Below are 26,072 nucleotides of genomic sequence, written 5' to 3' on the forward strand. Positions count from 1 at the left end.
GTTAATTAGTAAGCAATGGTAATTGCTGTGCTCCAAGCACAGTGGGTGCTTATTTGAAGTGGTTCTATGAAAAGTAACAATAAAGTGAGGAGACGTCAGTGTTGTTGAATGAGTGCTTTCCTTGCTCCTTTCACAGTATGTTCTGTCAAGCTGTTCTTGTGTGGCATAAAGTGATTGAAAATACATTGTGGGGCTTGTTATTCCAAACTAACCACCAAATGATTTGAAATGGCCTTCTCCAGACTGTGAAATGCTAAAAAGAATGCAAGATTCACCTTGTTTGTTTTTAATAAGATCTTTAAGATTGGAACTGGTATAATAGAGCATTTCACCTCATCAGTAGTAAGGTCAATCCAGTTGAGGTTAGTCTTGGCCAAAAGCTGTTACCATTAGACAGCTCTTCCGTGTGTGTGAAATGAATTGTGTGGTCTCTGTCTAAGTCCCAGTAGACAGCTATCTATACCACCAAAACCACTACACAGCTGCTGTTAATTGACACCCATGTTGGCAATCTTAAAAAAAAAGGCCAAGCACTGAATGGCGTGTAGGCTGAACTTTAAACCTAGTCCTCTATATGGGTTTATAATTAAAAGCAGAGGGTTTTATTTGTAGTAAATTGCCACCTGAAGGGATTCTTTGTTTTCAGATATACTTAAATAAAAAGTCCCTCTTTATTCATTATCACCCACTTTTTTGTTTTCTAATATTACCATTAGTAGGGGTTGAACTTCAGTCAAATTGTAGCCCAGATTGAATTTAATCTGCTAAATGTTAGCATCTCCATTGGTGTGAAATTGATTCCAAAAGAAGTTTTGGGTCTCATGGCTTCTCAAGGAGCCTTTATGTTACTGCCATAAAAAACTAAATTCATAGATAAAGCGGTAAATGAATGTATTTTTTTGTATCTAGTTGTTGTACAAATCTCCAAAGAGTTCTTGGGAGTTCTTGGGTACCTAGCATCAACTTTTCAAAATTAGCTACATACAGATGCTTATGTGTTCCTAACGTGTGCAGATACCAAACCTGTGCACTCTAACTGGGTGTCTGCATGCACAGATGGCAAGCGAAGGGCCAGTTAGGAATCACCACTAAGACGTGGAACTTCTTAGCTGCTATTCCAGTCTACTGGCTAAAATAACTTCAGAGGCCTTTGTTTAATAAAGAATTAGGTGGTCCCTACAGTGCACTGATGTGCAACAAGCTCATATGGAACTGAACTCCATGAGCAAAGGATACACCAGCCGATGGACTGCTGCCACCCCACTCCTTGTGTAGAGAAACGGCACAAGTTCCACTACTTCCAGAGATCCCTTCTCAGCCTTAAAACAGTTCAATAATTAGCATCAGTATTCAACCATATATACAATTAACACATCATGCCCAATAAAGATTACGTTAACTTGCTTTAATGAGGCCTAATTCCTGGATCATCTTCAGGTTAAGTAGGAAAGCATTCAGAGAGCTGGGTCCAGAGAGGCAAAGATGCATCTCCTACTTCTGTTAATCCCTGGATCCAAGAGCCATATCCCCTCAGTCTTCAGCAGTTGGGTTGGAGAATAGGGAGCCAGAAGTAGAAAGTTTCCAGGAGTGCAATCTTCAAAGAGACTGGAAAGTTCAAACTAAAACAAAATAGTAGAAGTAGTTGCTGTGAAACAAGAGAACTGGAGACTTTGTCATCAATCCGAGTCACATGTATTGTCACGGTAGCCTATGGCTGGAGCAAACCATCAGAGGAATATGTGACTGCTTCCTTCACATAGGAGGGGACATAAAACAGTTGCCCCATTGAAATGCAAATTAACCAAATACCCATTCCCTTTGGAGAATTGTTATCTGCAAAAGCTATATACTAACGAGCTTCATGATTATTGAAGGCTCCAGGGGCACATATGCATTGGGAAAATGGACACTTTTAGAAAGCGTAATTTACATGCAAAATGTCATTTTTCTTCTTTTCCCCACTCCTCTTCAGGTGATTCATACAGTAGTAGCCCAGACAGCACCCCCATGGGCAGCATAGAATCACTCTCTTCTCATTCATCAGAACAAAACAGCACCACAAAATCTGCCTCATCCCAACCCAGGGAGAAATCAGGAGGAATTCCATGGATTGCATCTCCACCTTCTTCCAATGGACAGAAGAGCTCAGGCCTCTGGACCACAAGTCCAGAATCCTCCTCTAAGGAGGATGCAACCAAAACAGATGTGGAGTCAGACTGTCAAAGTGTAGCTTCTGTCACTAGCCCAGAGAATACATCTCCACCAATAGATCTGACCAAAAAAGGGCTTTATGGTCTGTCTGGGCTGAAAAGGTCTGCAGCTTCCTCCCTCAGATCAATTCCTTCAGCAGAAGGTAGGTCCTATATGTTGCATTAAGTTGTTCTATCAGGACACCACTGAGTTTAACATGATGCACCAGAAAAAATTAAGTTAATCAAAAGGCTATTGAAATTAATTGATTTTGTTCATTTACTTTGGAATCTTTCCAGCATGTTCTTTTGTTGTCCAGACATTTTTTGAGCAGTATTTCTAAGGTGCCCTTCATTTGTGCCCTTTGCATAGTTTAAAAGGCATCAACCCTCCTCACAACTTGGAACAATAGTCTCACCTCATCTAGCATGGCTTAGTTACATGTAGGGTTGAAGTAGAAAGCCAGGATTCAGCATTCTAACAGAGATGAGTCTTGCATCATGATTAAAGGTGACAAGACTTGGGGTTTGAATTCAAGTCCATAGGGCTCTGGGCTGAGAACACCTAGTCCCCAGCACCCAAACTTTCACCACTTATGGCTATATGCTGGCTTTGTTTTCAGCTGCATCTCGTAAGAGGTCAAGACCATTTCTACAATAACTCGATCCAAGATCATGTAGGATTTTTGTAGAACACTACCAATATCTTGAATTCCAAGGTGATTTGGCAAGTGGTGCAGAAAGCTACATACTGTTGTAATGTGCTCTAGTCAGTATGTTCTACTTAGAAGATGGCTTTTCTTTAAATGTCCCCAAAAGGGGGTCAGCAAGCATGTGGACAAGGGAGATCCAGTGGATATAGTGTATTTCGATTTTCAGAAAGCCATCGACAGGGTCCCTCACCAAAGGCTATTAAGCAAAGTAAGCAGTCATTGGATAAGAAGGAAGGTCCTCTCGTGGATTGGTAACTGGTTAAAAGCTAGGAAACAAAGGGTAGGAATAAATGGTCAGTTTTCAGAATGGAGAGAGGTAAATAGTGATGTCCCCCAAGGTCTGTACTGGGACTAGTCCTATTCAACATATTCATAAATGATCTGGAAATAGGGGTAAACAGTGAGGTGGCAAAATTTTCAGATTATACAAAACTATTCAAGATAGTTAAGTCCCAGACTGACTGCGAAGAGCTACAAAGGGATCTCTCAAAGCTGCATGACTGGGCAACAAAATAGCCGATGAAATTCAATATTGATAAATGCAAAATTTATTGGAAAACATAATCCCAACTATACATATAAAATGATGGGGTGTAAATTAGCTGGTTTCAGAGTAGCAGCTGTGTTAGTTTGTATCCACAAAAAAAAACAGGATTACTTGTGGCACCTTAGAACCTAACAAATTTATTAGAACGTAAGCTTTTGTGGGCTACAGCCCACTTGATCGGATGCATAGAATGGAACATATAGTATGTATATATATCTATCTATCTTCTTACTTTATGTTCCATTCTATTCATCCGATGATAATTTTTCTAAATTAGCTGTTAGCACTCAAGAGAGAGATATTGGAGTCATTGTGAATAGTTCTCTGAAAACATCCACTCAATGTGCAGCGGCAGTCAAAAAAGCGAACAGAATGTTGGGAATCATTAAGAAAGGGATTGATAATAAGACAGAAAATATCATATTGCCTCTATATAAATCCATAGTACACCCACATCTTGAATACTGCATGCAGATGTGGTCCCCTCATCTCAAAAAAGAGATATTGGAATTGGAAAAGGTTCAGAAAAGGTCAACAAAAATTATTAGGGGCATGGAGCGTCTGCCAAATGGGGAGAGATTAAGAAGACTGGGACTTTTCAGCTTGGAAAAAAGATGACTAAGGGGGGATATGATAGAAGTCTATAAAATCATGAGTGGTGTGGAGAAGGTAAATAAGGAAGTGTTATTTACTCCTTCTCATAACACAAGAACTAGGGACCACCAAATGAAATTAATTGGCAGCAGGTTTAAAACAAACAAAAGGAAGTATTTTTTCATACAATGCACAGTCAACCTGTGGAATTCCTTGCCAGCGGATATTGTGAAGACCAAGTCTATAACAGGATTCAAAAAAGAACTAGATAAATTCATGGAGGGTAGGTCCATCAATGGCTATTAGCCAGTATGGACAGGTATGGTGTCCCTAGCCTGTTTGTCAGAAGCTGGGAATGGGCGACAGGATGGATCACTTGATGATTACCTGATCTGTTCATTCTCTCTGGAGCACCTGGCATTGGCCACTGTTGGAAGACAGGATACTGGGCTAGATGGACCTTTGGTCTGACCCAGTATGGCCGTTCTTATGTTCAGGTATATCATATAATCTAGCCACTAGGTTACAAAGGTGTGACTGAACATGTCTGTGTGCACACATGGGATGAAAGATTTTTGGCCACTTCTCCTGTTCTGGAATCCAGAAACTGAGTGCAGTCCATCACAAGATGATTTCACAATATCTTGATAATTGACTTGGTAGCGCCCTTAAAAATAGTTACCAAAAGAAGTTAGTTTATTTATAATGTTGTGGATTGCTAAGGTTAACACAATCATTGAGACAATAAATTCTGATGGATTGAGCATGAGATTCGGAACCAGGAACCCTTGAGTTCTTCCTTTAGCTCTTCCACTGATCTACTGTGTAGATTTGTACAGTGCTTAGTAGGATGGCCTTATGGTCTAGGGCTCCTTAGTGCTCCTTCAGTACAAATAAATAGATCAACTTGGGTAACTGTTTCTTCATCTAGAAATTCGGGACTTTGTTAAGTAAAATTTACCTGCCTTGCAAGAAATATATGAAATGTATTAGTCTTTATACAGTGCTTTGAAAATGTGAACCACTGTATTATTATTATTATCATTATTATTATGTATTATTATCCTATTAGAAACCTGTGAAAGTCATATATAAGAACAAAGTAGGTACAAAGACGCATCTTTTTCTAAGGCTTCCTGGCTGTTATTACTGAATATTTATTTAATATTACATTAGGACCTTGTTTCTGACAGATAAAATCCAAGCTATGCAACGTTTGTTTTATTTTATTAAGATGTGGTAACAAAATAGTCATTTAAACAAGTTTTAATTTTAATCGACAAAAACTTCATAAACCTGTTTTTTTGTTTGTTTGTTTGTTCTGTTTTTATTGGGGGGGAAGCTATTAGTATTAAACAGACAGGAGGCTGGCTTGTTTAGTGTTTTACTAATAGAGTTTTAGCATCATCAGTGTACAGAAAACGTATTATCTATTCATCGGTGCAGCATAACAATCTTCCGCCTTCTTCAAAGTTTTAATTTTATTCTCTCCATTTTTGGTGGTGATGCTTTCCTAGTTACCCTTCTGCTTGATAGGCTGTCTGTTCTCTTTCTTAGTAAACACTGTCTCTTTCTTTTTAAAAATCCTGCTATGTTATGTATGATATACTTGTTATTAAGGCACACTGAAATCTTATATTCCCTGCACTCTGGTTGTTCCCTGTAGGTAACAAAAGCTGCGACGGATCTGTACAGAGCTTAGCCTCAGTTGATGCCAAAGATACATCAAAGGCTCCACCAAATCCTGAGTTGCCACCCAAAATGCACAGGAGATTGAGATTGGATACTGCATCAAGTAATGGCTATCAGAGACCAGGATCCGTGTAAGTCATCAAGACTGAGTGGAGATTTGATGTATTGCATTATGTTCCCATACAAACTATCCTATACAGCTGGGTGAATGATGGGAAAAGTATTCATGAATATTTGATGAGATAAATCAAATGAAATTGTCATCTTTGTGAATTATTCATCAAGCTTCATAAACTCTGAAAACTAGGCAGATGGGGGCTTACCCAAAGTGTATTGAAATCAGTGGGAGAGCTCTGTCAATAATAGATTTTTCTGGTTTATTGGCAGTTCTGAAAAATTTTTAAAAATTGCTTTGAGTTTAACTGAAATAAAAAAATATTTTTTAAAAATTTTTGACTAATTGGTTAGGTTGAACCAAGATGTTTCATTTCATGTGTTGTTAATAAAAGCAAAAGAAGTGAAGGGCTGGATTCACAGAAACAGAAGACAAGGTAGTGATACCCCCTTATAACCTTTAGCCCAGAGGTTAGGGCACTCACATGGGATGTGAGAGACCCAGCTTTGAATCCATGTTTTGGAGCAGTGACTTGAATGTAAATTTCCCCTCTCTAGGTGAGTGCCCTAACCACCAGACTATAGACTATTCTAGTTCTGGGGTCTGTCAGCCTCTCCTGTTGAAACTGTTCCACTTTGTATAAATAATTAAGAAGTCATCCGAGCAGGGACTGGCACGTGGGTGTCCCCCTTCATATGGGAATGCCCTAGCCACTGGGCTATAGAGTCATTCCCACTCTCCCATTGATTATTCAAGTATTTTGCACAAAGTAGAATATCTTCAACAGGAGAGATTGAGAGATGTCCATCCCCAAATATCCTATACCCTGGTGATGAGGGCAGTCACTCTAGAGGGGGAGACGTGGGTTCAAACCCCGCTCCAGAGCAGGGATTCAAACCTGGGTTTCCAACATCCCAAGGGAGTGCCCTAAAGGTGATAAGCGAGGGGCAGCACAACTGCCATGACCACCTCCTCCACGGCTTTGTGAATGATGCCCAAATCCTCTTGTGACTGAAGTCTGAACAATCGAAATGTTTCATTGTGACCGTGATGAAATTATCTGTTTGGACATTTCCAAATGTTTTTCTTTTTTCATTTTGTCCAAAACAATTTGCTGAAATCAACAAGTATTCATCCATGAAATGTTTTGGTCAGTCTGAATCTTCATTTATTGGTGAAAAAGTTTCATCTGAAAAATTTCACCCAGCTCTAATCAGCGAAAGACTCCCATTGACTTCACCATTGGGCTTTGGATTAAGCCAATAATGAGGAGAGAAAATTAAATCCATCAAATAAATTATTTAACTAATACTATTCAGCCAGCTCTAACATTATCTCTCTGCTTCTTCTGTGTTTATTATTTTAAGAGATGTAAATGCCAAGGACTGCCAGGTGACATGTCAAGGATAAAGTGTTATTCATCATCACCTCTTTCTTTTGACAGTCAGAAATCGGAGCAAGACAAATTTAATTCCTCTCTGAAATTGATGTGTTCCATTGCATGCACTGAAATAATTTATTTGTTTTTGATAAAGTAGCTAGAGATTTCTTGGGTTGGAATGCATTACAAAATAGAAATGATTATTTTCACATAAACTGTGAGTTAAAAATGTTTTCTAGTGCTCAGAGCACAGGACTGGTGGTCAGTGAACCCAGAAATGATAACATCCATTTTCCCTCTCCAGAAACTACATCTCCCTCACTTCAGGTTTATTTAGTGACAAGACATGAATATGAATTAAAAATTATGGCAATGTTTTGTGTTGCATTTTCAGCAGAGTTCCTTACTGTTTTACCAGTTCAGCAAGTTATTTTAGCACATGCCTCGCTTGAAGCTGCTTGGACTGTTCATGTCCTTCAAGCTGGACTCATGCTTAAGTTTCTTCCTGAACTGGAACCTAAGCTCAGCATGACTTGCTTCTTGGCTTCCTCCATTGGTCCTACATTTTTCAGATTGAAAAAAAGGAGCACAGTCAATTTAAGAATCAAATAAAGAATTTAAAATAAAAATTAACATTTTCTTGTCTGTCCAACTAAAAATACCTGAGATCAGGGGTTCTCAAACTTCATTGCACCATGACCCCCTTCTGACAACAAAAATTACTGCCAGGAGGCTGCCCGAGCCCTGCCACCCTAGGCGGGGAGAGAGATGGGGAAGGGCGGAAGCAAAGCCAAAGTCCAAGGGCTTCAGCCCCAAGTTGGGGGCTTGTAACCTGAGCCCTGCCACCCAAGGCTGTAGCCTTCGGGCTTTGATCCTGAGCAGTGGGGCTCAGGCTTCAGCCCCGGGATGTGGGGCTTGGGCTTCAGCTTTGGCCCCGGACCCCAGTAAGTCTAACGCCAGCTCTGGCAACCCTATTAAAATGGAATCATGACCCACTTTGGGGTCCCAATCCACAGTTTGAGAACCGCTGCCTTAGATTATTAAAACTGAAATAACTCTCTGCAATTCATTGAAAGGGACAAGTTTAAAACCAAATGCCTCTTAACTCAATTTTCAGAGTGGCCGCAAGAGCCCAGTTGTTCGAAAGTGCTGGTTCACTTAAACAAACTTCTTCAGGACGGTAAGTGCCCTACACAATTGAATTTTAGTTAAAAATTAAAGCCATATGCTTTCAGAGACTGACATGGAGGAGTGGGAAACAATACTTTGTACCTTCCAAGGAAGCATCCCTTGCTGTGCAAACATGCCCCCATTTGTTAGGTTCATCCTTTCTATACCTCTCTCATAGAAAGAGAGTGAGTTAGACCGTTGATTTTCTCCATCTGCTGTGACAGTACCTTTACAGAAGCCGAGGACAGTAGGGTGCCTCTTAGTGAAACTGCCCTTTCCAAAGTTTAGCTTTGGATAAAAATAATCAAGCTTGTTACTATTCTTCCCACCACACCTTCCTTGCTTCAGTTTCCATTTGGGGAAATATGTGATCATCACATGGGCCCTTAAGTTGTTTACACAATCAGTGGGATTTGTTTTCGTCTTGTCACTTTAATTATACTAGAGCAGACATCCATTCCTTGGATGTCGTTCCTCTAGGAAGAGGAACCATCTCTATGTTATCCAACCTCTTCTTTCTTCCATTCTGCTTTATTTTTCTTTGTCACATTTCATTGTGGGCTTCCATAGATTTCCCAACCAAAGGGCTAGATTAAAGGCAAATAAGCAGTTCCAGATCTAGCACCAGAAAAGTGCTCAAGCACTATCAGAAGATCACTCAGGACTAAGGTTAAGATTTTGTCATGGTTATTTTTAGTAAAAGTTATGGACAGGTTGCAGGCAATAAACAAAAATTCACAGAAGCCAGACTCGTCCCTGGCTTTTACTAAAAACACCTTGGGGTTGTGGGGGAGAGAAAGTGCCACGTGGGCTAGAACCTGCTCCTGTGGCAGGGGCTGACTGCTGCTTCTCCAGCCCCAGGCGCTGTTCTGGCAGGCCAGGGACTGATGCTGTGGCAGTTTGAGGGCTAGCTAGTGGTCAGCTGTTCTGGTGGCTGTTGCTCTATCAACTCTGGGGCTGACCATTGCTCCAGCCCTGCCCCAGAAGAATCCCAGAATCCGTGACCTCCGTAACAGAATCATAGCCTTACTCATGGTCCTTTCTGCCATGATTTTATAATAAATCAGCCAAGGCTTGCTGGCAAGACTGAGCAGCACTTATTTACATAATTGCAAACCTAAGACCATTAAAAAAAAATCAAATGTATATAAATATAAAAACTGTGTATATTTTCTTCCCCCTACCCTTCCTGTGTACCTTCTCTTTGACTGTAAGCACTCTGAGGTAGTGAGACTCCAAGAGCTCAATCCATTTAGCTTAAAGAAAAGGTTAAAGGGTGACTTGATGACAGTTTATAAGTAACAAAATGAGGAACATGAGAAACAAAAATTTAATAGTGGAGACTTCAGTCTTGCAGACTAAGATACATCACAATATAACAGCTGGAAGTTGAAGCTAGATGAATTCAGACTGGAAATAAGGTGCACATTTTTAACAGTGAGGGTAATTAATTATTGGAACAATTTACCAAAGGTTCTCATGGATTCTCCATCACTGGCAATTTTAAACTCAGTATTGAATTACATAAGAACAGCCATACTGTGTCAGACCAAAGGTCCATCTAGCCCAGTATCCTGTCTTCTGACAGTGGCCAATGCCAGGTGCCCCAGAGGAAATCAACAGAACAGGTTATCATCAAGTGATCCATGCCCTGTGATCCATCCCCTGATTTTAAGAAAAAATGCTCTAATTCAAACATGAATTAACTCAAGAAACTTCTATGGCCTGTATTATACAGGAGGTCAGACTGGATGATCACAATAGTCCCTTCTGGCCTTCTAATTTATGAGATTGGGATCATGGCCACCTTTTTGTGTAGCACTTAGAACAGCAAGATCCTGAGCCTAATGGGACCTCTGAGCAATAGAGTAATAGACATACAACATCCAATAACAATAATCCATGGAACCATAGGTGCTGATGTGAAACTGGCAAGCAGGCAGGCACCAAAATGCTTAGTAACTTACAGTCCAAGTCTGACAGCTGCCTGCCACCCAGCAGGTGGCAGGATCCAATTCAAGAGAAAGCTGATCAGTTTGAGTGGCCGGGACTTTATGATGTTACATGAGGGAAGGAGGAGGCAGCAGCATGGCTGAGTTTAGTGGGGCACACAAGCTGAGGGAGCCTCGATAAGAGCCCTGCTCTGCAGTTCTCTGACACTCTACCTCCACCATACTCCGCTCCTCCTCCTTCCCACTGTGCGTTCTCCCCTTCCTCCCTCCCATTCTTGTATATAAACCACAAAGAAGCAAGAATCTGACAAAGAAGAACACAGCTGTGCTGCTTCATAATGGGGGTGGAGGGCAGATGATAGATGGCTAAGGAGGAAAGGCTTGACAGGCTTAATAGCTCCTCTGTCCAGTCTTCATAAGAAAGCAGAATAGTGACAATAACAAGGAGAATGAGAGGTCAGCAGACAGAATGAGGAAAGAAGAGATAAAAGGTGGCTCAGCTGTTATTACAGTGCTGTTTGAGTCAGACCAGCCTCTGCAACAAGGGAGCAGTCAGAGCCATTTCTTGCTTAAACCTGCATGCATGTTATGCACAGGAGGGCCAAACTGAGCCCTTAAAGCATTCTTCTGTCTCTCTGCGCCATTGAAATCATGGTAAATATGACCTGCCTCACCCCACAAGTTAATTTTCTTGATCTCTCCATAATAGCCTACTAGAAAGCATATGTGCATTCATAAAAATACAAATATATGGATCATTTTAACAGAGAAGGGGGGAAACACAGACACAGTTATGCAGTAAAAACCAGAAGTAAAAGTATGGTAAATTCTGACGTTACAATATTACCGCCGCCTTCATCCATTCATCCATATGAGGTGTTTCTGGGGTGTCTGTTGCTTGGTATCTGAGCTTTGAGATCTGATGTCCTTCTGTAAGTTAGTACAGGAACCTATGCTGTTAGCTCATGCATGTAAATGTTGCACTGTTAAAGAGGCACTGTGCATTCTGTTATAAATGAAGCTGCAATACAGTGTGTAATTCAGTTTCTAACATTTGTGTCTTGGCCAAATATGTTCCACCACGAGGCTTTGGTCCTGCAAACTGCTCTGCACAAACAGACCCCAACAGAGCTCCCCAGAAGTCTTCTCACATGGATCAGCTTCCAAGATCAGGACCTAAAGCAAGGATTCTTTCCATTTCCTCACCATTGTTACAAAGTGCAAAAACAAACAAAAACCAGAAGCAATTTTGGATGTGAAAAATAATCTGAAAGAAAATAATTCTTTCCCTTAAACCTAGCTTTAAAGATAGGCTTTCAATCTGGTGGAGCACCCAGCTACCAGGCCATGGTATATCCCTTTGCTCCACACTGGATCTAATCCCTGTCACTGATGTATAATACCCTTGACAGAGAAGCAGCATAGTTATTATTCCTTTATGCATATATCGCTGTATTGCCCAGCAGCCCCAATGGGGATTGAGGCCCCATTGTGATAGATGATGTACAAAAATTCACAGAGAAATAGTCCATTCCCCGAAGAGCTTACAGTCTGAGAAATGTGAGGTTTCCTGTTCTCTAGCTTTCCATTAGGGGCACACAGAACTCTTGGGAGTTCAGATAAATGAGAAGCTACTGACTGGAGTGAACATCATGGCATAGAGGCGATCAAAATTGCATGAGAGGGAACAGCTCAAAGAATGAGAGAGAGGGTGCAGTGATCATATTTCATCTGGGCTAGCAGCAAGGTCCCAGGGGAACAGGCTCAGGATTTGAATCAATGTGACTTGTTTGTACGATGTCTAGGGAAGGGGGGGACCTATGTTCCCTTTTGTGTCTCCTTCTTGCTATGTAATTAAACATATCCATCCAGTCGTCGTCGTCCTCTTGCGTCTGTGCCTTATTTCACATGTCCTTATAAACCTGGAATCCAGGGTGCCTCCACACTCTGTTCTCCTTCAAGTTCCACCTTAGACTGTACCTCAAGGCCTGTAAATCCATGTCCTATGAATCCTTGCAAAGAAGCGTTACCTAATCAGTTATCTGACAGTCCTATACAAAGGATAACACTTTTTAAAAGAATCCAAACAAAATCTCTGGCACTAACAATTGCATTCCATTCCTTTCTTTCACGTGTACATTGTCTATCTAGACTACATTCTTTAGAGCAGGAATCTAACATTTCAGGTTGCCTATAAAGTGCCTAGAGAGACAAGGTGGGTGAAGTAATATCTTTAATTCGACCAACTTCTGTTGGTGAGAGAGAGACAAGCTTTCAAGTCACACAGAGCTCTTCTTCAGGTCTTTTACTCAGAATGTCATAGAGAATTACAAGGTGGGACAAATTGTTTCACATAAGTAGTTAAAGGAAAGGAGGGAAGGCAGCTTGGGTGTGTGCGGTTATAGATTGTTGTAATAAGCCCAGTGTCTCTGTTGAGTCCATGTTTTTTAGTGTCAGCCAAAGTTATGAATTTAAGCTCACAGGCTCGTCTTTTGAAGGTGTTATACAGGTTTCCTTGGCAGATGAGGACTCCTGGTGTGCGGGTAGCTTGCTTTTGATGATGAGCTTGGAGGGGCAGGGGCTTTGGCACCATGCAATAATCAATAATAATTTGATGATCTGCTGAGATTTAGATAATCACCCAAATGTTCTGATGCCAACAATCATAAACTCATCATTGGGGATTCAGGAAAAATGTAAAAGTAGGCCTGAAAATGGGGAGTGTCGTAGGGCAGCCCCTGCCTGGAGTGCCCTCTTGCGGCAGGTCATGGCATGACAGGCACACTTGTTTCGGTTTCTCCTCTCAGGTGATCCCCTAATTCTATTCAGGCTTTCTTGTTTCAATACTGCCCTTCCTGATTTATTACAACAACATAATCCATAGCAAAAGTCCCAAATGTAGTCCATTTCTCACCCCAGCACAAGCAGTCAAGATACCTCATCCCTTGATGCCCTGTATACTGCACATGCCTTCAACAATGCCTGGACTCTATCAGCCCTCTCCTGTTCTTGTACCAGGACAGATTTCTGCTCTTCCCACTGGGAATTCCCACAGCCTTTCGTGTGGGAGCATCCTTGCCAGCGGAGCATCCCTCACTCCCTTGGCCCTATCATGTTGTCTCTGGGTCCCATCCACCGGCCTTGGAGATGTCAGAAGTTAAGCTCCTCCGCTGCTCTCCTTCCTTCAGTCCTCTCCAGCCCTTGGCTGCAGTTCTCCAACTTAGAGCCAGGAGGCAGCTCCCTTTGCTGCTACTCCTCCTGCCTTCAGTCCTCTGGCCCTGGTTCTTTGTCTTAGAGATGCCAGTCAGCAAACCCGTCTTGCTGCTCCCTTGCCTTCACCCTTTCCCCAGGAACCACCTTCTGCTTCCCTCCAGGACCACTCCTGTCCCCTGGTCTTTGCCAGTGCCCACCTGCCCTTCCTGACTGAACCAGCCTGCAATGACTCACTGGGACTTTCTGTCACCAGCTCTCTGCCTGATCCCTGATATCTCCCAGCTCCTGCCCTTCCTCTTCATTGGCTAAATGGAAGCAACTGCTCTGGCACAAGGGGAGCTGACCTACTTTATTTAGTGGGGCCTGCCACCCTATGAGGGGAAGACAAATGTATTCTCTGCTAGGTAACCTTTTCAACTCAAGTTAAGGAAAGTGAGCTCTTAGGAGAGGTAGGTGCCATTATCTAACTCTTTCACTGAATGGCATGAGTAACTCTCTTCTTCAAAATAATGTTAGTCATTTTAAGATCTTCACTATAGATGATAGTGCTATTTTCACACCCTCTTCAACTGGCAGCATTGGTTGAAAGAACGCATTAGCACCGCAAGAGAGAATGTCCATCTGCGTAGTTGCACACAATAAGATTGCCTTGAGCCGTGAAAGCTTGATAACACTTGTGGCTAGACAATACCATCATAGGAAAATTATTTCTTAATAATCACAAAATGTGATGGAGATTGAGGGAATAATCAGGAGCCTGAAAATTAGTGAAAAAATCATGGGAATATATTCCTAGATTATGTCTATCACTGTGCTATTACACACACACAGTTTTATTTGTACATGGCGTCAGTGGGGTTTTATTATATGTCAAGAACAATAGTAATAAATAAGGTAATAGGAAGATCACTAGAAGAAACTGTTAATTCAAGCAAACTTGTTCATACTTGAATGCATTTATAAGACTGTGCAGTCAATTAATCACTGCATTTCATTCACTCATTTTACAGGTGCAATGACTTGACACTCAGGTCCTACAAACTTTCTTTTAATTGGAGAATGCAAGACCAAGACTCTTTTTTTTTTTCTCAAATTTATTTCATTTTTGGAAATAAACATCCCTCCATTCAGCTGAAATTGGTATATTTCACTAAGCATAAGAAAGTGCCACAGAAAGAAAGAATTGTTTTTTTTCTCACTTATCTCATTTGAATGCTACAATAAAAATCAACATATTCTGACTCTAGGAAAGCTAAATAGCTTAGTTCTCCACACACACAATCCACAAATATTACCATTTTTCTTCTCTCTCTGTTCTTAGCTTCCCCTTTTCACTGTAGCATTTGAACTCTTAACCTTGGTTTAGAACACAGCCTGACTGTAATGGTTTACAACCTGACCGAATACTGAGGGTATTGTATAGTATCCATGTGTTTATAATAATATCTGTGGATTATTAAATTCAGTACAGGATACCTTGGATTATCTGTTTTTTTTTTTGTCTCATGTTTGTATTATGTATAGTTTTATGGTTAAATGATATGGGAAATAGATATTTTGTGGGAGAACTATGAACATGTCAGCATACTTATCATAAATGTTTATAGAACTCTTTATCATATGAAATTAAAGAGGAGGGCTTGTGATTAGGGCACCAAATTGGGACTCTGTAGATAAGAGTTCAGTCTGAAACAGGTCCCGGACTTCCTGTGTGATCTTAGACAAGCTATCAGAATTCTCTTTGCATCAGTTCTCCAGCTGTAAGAGGGGGTAACAACACTTGCTTGTTTGTCTTGTCTGTTTAGATAGTCCCTGCCCTGAAGAGCTTACGGTCTCTCACTACGTGTTTGTACAGTGCCTACAACATTGGAAGCACTAATCAAAGTTAGCTCCACTAAGTGCTACTAGAATTCAAATAATAGCATCAACAGGGAGGCACAATCTATTTTTTTTTTTGGGAGTGAGTTCAGGGTTTCTCTTCCCTGCTAGAAATGAGAGGGAGAGATATCTCGAGTGGTGTGCTGTTCTCCTTGCCACCATACAAGAGGGGCTATGATCAAGGTTTTCAAAAGTGTCTAGTGCTATTGGGTTTCAAACTTGAGAGCCCTTAAAAGGGCCTGATTATCAAAAAGTGCTGAAAATCAGGCCTCTTTAAGGTGCCTTGAAGAGGACACCCAAAAAACTGAAGTATGAGCTTTGTGAAAATCTTGGTCTGTGCAGACTGGAGTTTATTAGAGAAACAAGATAGGTAAGGCAATATCTTTTATTGGATCAACTTCTATTTGTGCGAGAGACAAGCTTTCAAGCCACACAGAGCTCTTCTTCAGGTCTGTTAAAGGTATTTGGAGCCTTATAGCTAAATGCAGGATGGAATGGATTGTTTAGCATAAGTAGTTAGCACATATTCTAAGGGACATTCAAGATAGAGAGACGCATTAACATCTCTGCAGTCATAGGACAAAAAGAAGGAGGTTAGTAGGCTACAGATTGTTGTAATAAGCCATAAATCCAGTGTCCCTGTTCAGTCCGTGGTTTTTAGTGTGTAGCAGAGTGTGTGTAGCAGACAGTGTGTAGCAGAGTTTTGAATTTAAGCTCCCAGCCTTGTCTTTTGAGAGTGTTGGGTGGGTTTCCTTTGAGAATGAGGATGGATATGTCACATATAGGGTGATTTGGTAAAAGTTTCAGAGTAACAGCCATGTTAGTCTGTATCTGGAAAAAGAAAAGGAGTACTTATGGCACCTTAGACGCTAACAAATTTATTCGAGCATAAGCTTTCATGAGCTACAGCTCACTTCATCGGATGCATACGGTGGAAAATACAGAGGGGCGATTTTATTTACACAGAGAACATGAAACAATGGATGTTACCATATGCACTGTAACAAGAGTGATCAGCAAAAAGAAAAGGAGTACTTGTGGCATCTTAGAGACTAACAAATTTATTTGAGCATAAGCTTTCGTGAGCTACAGCTCAGCATGATTATCACTACAAAAGGTTCCCCGCTCCCCCGCTCTCCTGCTGGTAATAGCTCACCTTTCCTGATCACTCTTGTTACAGTCTGTATGGTAACACCCATTGTTTCATGTTCTCTGTGTATATAAAATTGCCCCACTGTATTTTCCACCGTATGCATCCGATGAAGTGAGCTGTAGCTCACGAAAGCTTATGCTCGAATAAATTTGTTAGTGTCTAAGGTGCCACAAGTACTCCTCTTCTTTTTATGAAAAGTGTTCACCCACCACGGGTGATAGAGAGTTTTTGTATTTTATCATTTCCTTTGTGAGTTCATTCAAGAACGTAGTTATTGTCTGTTTTCACCCACATAGTTGTTGTTAGGGCATTTAGAGCACTGCATGAGGTACACCACACATTGTGATAGGATTGTGCAGGATCCATGGACCTTGAAAGGTGTGTTGTTTTCTGCAGGTTTTGCATCTGTTGTTCTGGCAGGGTTTGGTGCCATTTTGAGTGGGTGTGTCCTGGTCACTGCGGAGCTTGCTTCTGATGATGAGCTTGGAGTGGTTGAGAGGTTGTTTGAAAGCCAGAAGAGGGGGTTCAGGAAAGATTTCTTTCAATATAGGGTCCCCATCAACTGTGGGTTGTAGTTGTTTGATGATATCTCATATGGGTTCCAGTGTGGGATGGTAGGTGACAACTAGGGGTGTGCAGTTAGAGGGGGTTCTATTTCTTATAGAAGCAGGTTCTCCTGGAGTATTTGGATGTCCCATTTCATGGTGCAGTCTACTTCTCTGGTGGAGTGTCCTTGTTTGGTGAAAACAGTTTTGAGTGTGTTAAGGTGTATACCCTGGACTTTCTTCTTTGAGCATATTCTGTAGTATCTGAGTGCCTGGCTGTAAATAATAGATTTCTTGGTGTGTTTGGGGTGGTTACTGAATCTATGAAGATAGGTGTACCGATCCATAGATTTCTTATATATGCTTGTCTGTGGGGTTCCATTATTGAAGCTGATTGTCATGTCCAGGAAGTTGATGCTAGCGTGGGAGTGTTCCAGAGTAAGAGAGCCATGAAGGAATATCAGGACGCGTAGAAACCATCCTCAAACCACTCACCACACAAAGATCCAACTTCCTCCAAGACACAACTGACTCCCTCCAGAAACTCCACTGCATTAGCAACCTCCCTCCAAACACCAGCCTCGCTACCATGGATGTCACTTCCCTATACACCAATGTCTCTCACAATGACAGCATAACTTCCTGTCTCATATATTTATAAGACAGTGGACAGTCCTCAGGTATCCAACCTGAGCTCATTGCCAAATTCATTCATTTCATCCTCACCCATAACAATTTTACATTCAACAACAAACAGTTTGTCCAAACCATGGCAACAGCAATGGGTAGTAGGATAGCTCTGCAATATGCCAGCCTCTTCATGGGCCACCTTGAAGAAGAATTTCTGGACAAATTCATAATGAAACCAGTGGTATATCAGAGATACATTGATGATATTTTCATCCTCTGGACAGACTGCTTAAACTCAGAGTTCCACCACAACGTCAGCAACCAGCACCCGTCCATTAAACACTCTCTGGAACCCCTTTAGGGGAAGGGTTCATTCCTTACTAATTCCTACAGGGGTGCATGGAGCTCTAAAAGTGGGTGTGGAGGAGGCAGGGGAATGGCTGAACCATCCTTCTACATCAGCCTTCACAGCAGCACTAGCACACGGTGGAGCAGAGAGGTCCTTAACATGTAAATTGTGTCCACCTTAATATAACGGTTTGAGTTCACTAATTTAATTTCATGGGAGGAAAGTTGTGGGGAGTTATGTAGCGCACACAAAATAATATGCTGAACAATTAAAATCTACCACAGTTGGTATATTAGATCATTGAGTTAACATTCTGATTGAGAAAAAAGTGATACCAATAATCTCCAATTGCATCACAAACTGCAGTACTTTTACTTAACACATGACATCTTGAACAAATTTATCCTCACCTCACCTCAGTGTGGTAGGTGATGCCCATAAATTTTGATATCTCTACTTAGAGCTGGGAAAAATGAGGTACAAAGAAGTTACATGACTTGCCCAAGGCCTTACAGAAAATCATGTTCAGACCTGGAATTAGTCTAGATAGGTTCCTGAATTTCCTCTAGAACTCTGTCAGGATTCCCTGGTTCCCAGCTCAGTGTTCATCAGATTACTCTGCTTCTCAGATTTTTAAATTCATTTTTCTCCTTTTTTTTGTTTGTAACAAACTTTTATATTTTGATCTTTCAGACAAGCCAAAGCCATGTATTCCTGTAAAGCTGAGCACAGTCATGAGCTCTCCTTCCCACAGGGGGCGATATTTTCAAATGGTAAGATGTATTAGATAGTCTTCCTTTACAGACAATATTTAAACATAACTGCATCTGTGAGATAATCCAAGAGATTTTCACTTCAAATTTAGTTTTTATGTCTACATCAATCTGATGTTGATCTTTTATAATGATGTTGATCTTTTTATTAACTATAACAAGTTTTAATATATATTTAATATATAATTTTTTTTTTGTGCAGTGTACCCATCAGTGGAACCAGGCTGGTTAAAAGCAACTTATGAAGGCAAAACAGGACTAGTTCCAGAGAATTATGTTGTCTTCCTCTAGTAATCTTTAGTGGACAGCAGTATCTTCATGGTATCCATGGTAACAAATAATAAGCTCTATGATTTTATCTGACACAGATGTGGGGATCAGCCCATTAGCAGAGAGTGGTAGATTTTCTTCAAATTCTGCAAGGGCAAATTAGGTAGCTCCCTATAAATGGAACGGGATATAATAAAATAGTTAACAGTTTTTTGTACTGCAGATGGTACTCTGTTTAAATAACTTCCATTGTTTGTAACACAAGCATGTTGCATACTTCTTTTATGGATAAGGAACATTTGAGCAATAAAATCAGAAAATTAGCTGCAGAACATGTCGGACCTGAGATATTGCTCAACCAGTGTGAAATTCACAGGCAATGCACTCTGCCGATTCTTACAATTATATTGTTTTACATGTAAAAAATTATATATTTGTTCATAAAGCAAGATATATTTCTATGATCTGTCTTCTGCATTAGAAAATTTGATTCTGAGACGGGTCCCAGTCATTTCATGAAAGAAGTTAATCTGCCATAAGAATAGAGTTTTGAATCTCTTGTTATGCAGCGAGATCACAATATGCAGATGCATTAATGTATGTAATTTATATAACTGATAACCAAATTAGATTGTACACTGATTAAGCAGTAAGTGCTCTTTCAGAATGTGATCTTTTTAAAATCAACATTTAATTCAAATATTATACAGATTTATCTTATTTCCTCCTTGGTTTCATCAGTTTGTTTTATCAATATAATTAATATTAATAATAAATGATATTTCTAGCATCCATCTTCCCTAAGACATTCTAAGCTTGTCTCAAAACCACAACCATACCAAACAAAAAAATACTGAAACTAAAATGATGCGGAAATGTGTGAGGTTAGCAACAAAGAATGAAAATAATCTAAAACCTGAAATAAAACAGCATAGTCCCACAATGCCATTAAGACACCCAAATTGTTTTTCAGATTTTCCACCGCATACAAGACAAATGACCTATGAAGTGTCTAGTTTTATAAGCTATGATTTCTAAAGGCTTCTTTTAGCTGTAAAAAGTATCTGACATTAGATAAACTTTGATTATTTTGTTAAGTTTGAAATACAGTTTCCTCAGAATTTCACTGAATTATTTGACAACAATTCCAAAACATGATGATAAAACTGCTTAGTATAGATATTTACAAATAACCATTAATTACTCTAGCTGGAACTAAAAGGCAGTCATTTTGTAACTACTGACATTAAATTTTGTGTGTGTTTTCCCATCAAAGTACAATGACTTATATTAATAAAAGGCTGTAATAAACAGTGAGGGCACTGGCACTTTATTACAGAATAACAATCCTTTACAAAGAACAGAAATCAGAAAAGGAAGAGAGTAAGCAGTAAGCATATGTCCAAGGCAGACACTCTGCTTGCTGAAAAAACTATCATAGAGTCCAGTCCTGAAGGCTTTCTTGGCAAAATTCCCCTTGAATTTGGACAACCCCAATTAGTTAATAGACAGGGCTGCTAACTTGGTGAATCCATTCTTGGGAGTCAATACACCATAGCCTCAAAACCCTATACTGATGTCAACAGAATCACACATGTGCTTAAGCAAGTGGCTCAGTCAGGGCATAGCTCTTTATTGAACTGCTCCAGGAAAACGGCAGTAACTGCATATACTATTCAAAGCAAAATCATTTCAGTGCCACATTAACACATTAGCAGCTGAGCTCATTGCTGTTCGTGCTACAGGAAGAATTGCCTCTCATACAGACTCTCCTGCTTGTTAGCTCTTTCTCCAGTAACAGTATTAAATATTGCAGGTATGCAGGGCAAAGTAATTCCATTGTGCCGAAGATTTAGATATTTCCAAATTTGGTTTTGTTCCGATTCAGAATGAAACCCCCAAATTTTGAAGTTTTCTGCAAATTGGCATGGCACCCCGGCTCCTGGGCACTCTGCCTGGTGGCCTGTCCTGGAGCTGCAGACCCTGGAAGCCCAGGAGTCCCCAACGCTGAGACAGTACATCTGGCGGGCTGTCCTGGATCCACAGCCCTTGGAAGCGCTGGCTTCACAGCAGCTCACCAGGCAGGGCTTCCTCAGACCTTTGTTGAAATGAAACCGTCTCCATGCAACATTTTGATTTTGACAACCAACAAAACATTTTTTCTCAGCGTTTTTTCTACCAGCTCTATTAAGTATATTAATCCTTTGTTTACCAAAATAGTGGACACTGCTTTCTAAGGGGTTAAATAGGAGCTTTTCCCAGGGCTGAAAACTTTACCAAGCTTTAAACACTGCCAAATTTTCTGGCACTTTCCCTGGTTGTCTTAGTAGGCTCTCTATAGCCAACATACGCAGTCTTTCAAAAGTAGTGTATCTCTAACAGCTTCTGAACCTGCCTCCTGGACAACGCAGCGAGTGTTGCTCACAGTGAGTCATTTCTTGACAGCAATTTTATTGTTGAAATTCAGGCTGGTGGCAAGTGTCATCTCTGCACTGAAAGCACCAAATGGAGCTTGCTGGGGGTGGAGCTCTTGGAATCATTTGCATGACACAGACGGAGGCTTCCCACCAGCTTCAAGCAGGCTAGTAGGGGGCAGGTTGGAACCGGGCACTGGAGTCAGACCATGGGATCGATGACTACAGTAATTCAGTGACTACAATAGTTTGGGCTGTTCATGCTACTCCGCTATCAAGAGTTGCATTCTCGCCCAGGTCACTATCAGCAGTTGACACCTCGTGTCATGAAGAGTGTTTCCTCGGTAGGTTGTTGTGAAGGATAATTCCAAAGCTAGCCCTCTTGGACAGTAGAGGCAAATATCTTTCTGACGTGTCTGTATTCAGCACTGAGGTAAAGTAGGAAGGAGGCTCCTCAGCATGTCAAAGCTTGAAGCTCTTAAGTCAGGCAAAATTCGTGTTGACTTCAATGGGCACTTCCCCTGAGTCAGAGCTCTGAGACCTCCCAGTAATTAACCTCTGAAATGTCAACTTCTCTTATCCCATGCTGTGTAACACACTGTTGACTGCCTATGCTTTGGCGGTGCTTGACGGCTGCATCCTAAGGTGGTGGGATAACAAGGGGGTTGCGCCTTCTCACCATTCCAGGGAGAGGTGCTGTGTCTCCTCCTGGGGGTTGTTAGTGGAGAGGGAGGTAGGGCCCTGCTCAGAAGACTAGGACAACCAGTGACCCTGCATGGAGTAGTGCCCCCAGACACGCTGTCTGACCTCTGTACAGGGGTGCAATGGGCTGGGGCAAAATTCTTGTTTGAGCTGTCTTTCCCCCACCCTGATTTCCCCATCAGGGTAATCACAATCTGGCCCTTTTTGTGCATCTCCTCTTAAATCCCATTGAGATGAATCATTCCTTACAGCCCTTTGGAGTGAGTTATCAGTCATGGAACTTTTAGGGAGAGAGAGGACGATCTTTTTTTCCCCCTTAAGCCTATGTACTATGTGAGCCTTCTCCTTCTCTTCCTCAGTAGTGTATAGTGAATAGACATGGGGTACATAGGAATCTGTGAATCAGCCACTCTGCATCCTGCATATCATTTTCAAGGAACACAGCCACCTTTAAATTCACATTGCCATCTGAAAATGGTATTCGTGTGGTTTCTTACAAGTAACCCCTACCAATGCTTTAACGGAACGAGATGAAAACTATTTGTTTGGTTTTTTATTCCTCTCTCTCTCTCACGTGGTGCATTAAGTGAGCACTTTATGTGTGATCAGTTTCTCTGTTGTGTTGATGGTGCACACCCAACCCCAAGCTTTGTAAGACATAGCAACAGGAGCAAAACTGGAATTGAAGAGACATGAGGAAGCAGTGTGTCTAGAGAGACAGGAATGCAGGAGAGCGTTGGGCCTGAGCTCGTTTGATAGTGGTGCTCCCACTCCTTCCTGAAATAGAGGAGCAGAAAACCCCTCAAGGTCTTATAGGGCTTGGGTTTTTTAATTATTTTTATTAATTTTTTTTCCTTTTTATTTTTTGTTTCAATGAATTTGTTAAAGACAGTATTTGAAGGCTGTTCTATCAGGAAATTAGTTAATTAAAAAAATTGATTATGTCCCTGTATTATTGTATAAAAACAGCCGTGGATTCACTCTGCAAGCACAAGAAGCTTGCGATAAATCTTCTGTATTACCCTGCCAGTAAAGATGTAGCAATCTTGTCAAGGCAACCACTGTTTTCAAAGTTGTAAGATTCACATTTGTAGCATATTCTAACTGATGTTAATGTCATGTGAAAAGCATTTGTCGGTGTATACAGTTTATATAATTAACTGTGTGTTTTACTTTTTAAGTCATTTGGTACTTATTGCAATCTAACATAGTGACTCAAATTAATCAGCTGAAGGATTGTTAAAGTGTATGATAAATATGTACAGTATATAAGTATTTTATATCCAAGGTTTTTTTAATAATGTTGATCAGAGCGAAAAATGATTTTTCAGTATCATTTCTACAAGTTCAGTGTTAAAATATTCTTGCCACATTTTGGAGTTTTGAATACTGTGTGAGATGGCTTTTAAATTAAACTATAGTTATGTGTCCTGAGAAATGTTTCCATTCTCCCAAGTGCTATTTATGATAATATAACTAATCTACAAGTGCATTGTTGAATTATTTCTGGAGGAAATGATGCACAGAATTGCTCACCAGAGCTAATTCCTGACAGTAATAAGGAACATACCAATGCTTTTATACATTTTCACTTGATATTCTCTCTTCATTGTCTGTAATTGAAATTGTTTGGGTTTTTTCCTTTAGGAAAGGAACCTTAGCGGGGTGACAGTAAAATTTAAGCCATGCAGAAGTGAGCTGTAGCTCACGAAAGCTTATGCTCTAATAAATTTGTTAGTCTCTAAGGTGCCACAAGTACTCCTTTTCTTTTTACAAACAGCAAAAAAGCATTATAACACAGCAATAATTTGTATACTTGTGCACTGGGCCCTGTTTTATTTTCTATTTATTAATATTACATCAGAATAAATAGTGAGATAAAAAAGTACATTAATCTGAATGTTTCCGGTGTGAGACCACCAATTCATGCACTTCTTGGGTAAGTGACAAGAAGATGACTCTCCTAATCAAGGACCATGTTATACAATCATAAGGCATCTCCTCAGCTGGCGTAAATTGTCATAGTTCAATGACATCAAAGATGGAGCTCTGACAATTTACATCAGCTGAGGATCTGCCCCTCGGTATTTAAAAGGAAGTGCCATTGAAATCAGTAGGTGTTCTGCCGAAAAGTGGAAGATGTGATATCTCCCAATATTATCTTTAGAGTTTCTAAAATTTGTTTTCTCTAGTAAAGGATCCCCCATAAATCACCCCACCCACCAGGGATGAAACACAGTGCATTGTCATTTTCCTGCAGCTCACACAGCCTTGGTGACTGCTGCTGTAATACCCTTTCAGGCATTGCCCATGCAAAACTGAGAGTGTTGACCAAGCTATTAATCAGGATAATCAAAATAGGTTGGGTCCTCTGTATCCAAGCAGCTGTTGCTTTGATTTTGCCATCCAGCCACTGAAGGTAATAACATAGTATTTGTTCTCCTGTATGTGGCAGCATTTCATAGGTTATTTAACTTTGTTGTTTTAAATGATGCTTTCCTCCTTGGATACATTATTTGAAAGTCCTTCTGTATCTGAGCTTCTTGCAAAGCTTGTGTTGGGAATCAGCGTTAATCTTCTGGCACTGGTGGTCAGGATTTCAGAGTGCTCCCAGAATGCTCTGAGAGTTTGGATTGCAGCAAATATAAAGTTTAGGAAGATTATACATTTGTGATTTCAATTCTGAATGATATTTATGATTATTTTGCCGGTACTAGAGTTTATAGAAGTCTTAGATATTATACTGTATTTTAATGCCAGGAACTTATATGCAATCAATAACATGAGAAAGTAAAATATATTTTAAAAGTTACTACTAGTAAATTATCATATGGAACTTTTTGTTTGTTTTGTAGTGGGGTTTCAGTAATTATCTGCACTCTGTACATATATACATGTAAATAACTGTCATGTTATTCATAAACTGACTTGCTACAGTACCTGTGCTGTACTTTACACTGTATTTCATGAATTTAAGAAATATTTTTAAAAATAAAAAGTCTGTCTACACAGGTGTTTTTTCTTCATTATTTTTACATTTGGATTCCCATTCAGCCCATTATTTTATTCCATTTATTATTCCTATTCATCCCATTTATTTTTTTATTTTGGAGTGCTATTTTGTTACTCTTGCCTAGATACCACAATGACTGAATGCTGCATAAATATTATTTATGTAGCCATTTGATGTAGATGGTGACTTACAAACATGTTCAAACTGCTAAGCAATGGACATATATAAAAATGCTAAATTCATAGTTCAGCAAATACCTTCTTGATCATAGAATCTTTTAACTGGGAAATTTGTAATATGTGACTGAAGTGAACATGAGAAAATGGCACTTCAGATAACAGAGAAGAGCATCATTGGCACATAACAAATAATAATGTCAACTAAACCTTAGTGTCTCTCATAGTTATAGGCAGGTAGGTATTTGGTGACATGTACCAGCTGAAGTTCCTATAGATGAGCGAGGTGCTGTAACTACTTGGGGGCTCACATGTCTCAAAATTTCCACAAGGATATTTGGCCTTGATGTCATCTTTGCACTGACTAAGGTCAGTGGGACTTTGGAGTGTGAATTGATGGTGATATCAGCCCCTAAATTAACATCCTTTCCCTGGCCTGCCCAACAATGGAGAGGCATTAGCAGGGAAGAGTGAATGTAGGTGGAAGGAAAATAGTAGAAATAGGGACTGAGTTGAGGTTGGGGAAAGTAGAGCGGAGAAAATCTGTGCTCTGATGAACCTAAGGTATTGATCTCAGTAGAGTTACTCCTGATTTATGCCAGT

The 26,072-nt window shown here is 40.3% G+C and overlaps 1 protein-coding gene across 1 annotated transcript in view; it reads left to right on the top strand.

The window, feature by feature from the left end:
• Positions 1–25,291, top strand: part of ARHGAP42 (Rho GTPase activating protein 42) — a 306,489-nt gene extending 281,198 nt beyond the window's left edge. Inside the window, 5 exon segments of the mRNA XM_043504183.1 lie at positions 1,973–2,353; positions 5,710–5,866; positions 8,349–8,411; positions 18,815–18,894; positions 19,097–25,291. Of these exon segments, the coding sequence (XP_043360118.1) occupies positions 1,973–2,353; positions 5,710–5,866; positions 8,349–8,411; positions 18,815–18,894; positions 19,097–19,185 (770 nt within the window). The 3' untranslated portion in view covers positions 19,186–25,291.
• Positions 25,292–26,072: the final 781 nt, after the last annotated feature.

This window comes from Dermochelys coriacea, chromosome 1 (genome assembly GCF_009764565.3).
Source record: "Dermochelys coriacea isolate rDerCor1 chromosome 1, rDerCor1.pri.v4, whole genome shotgun sequence".
NCBI classification, from domain to species: Eukaryota; Metazoa; Chordata; order Testudines; family Dermochelyidae; genus Dermochelys; species Dermochelys coriacea.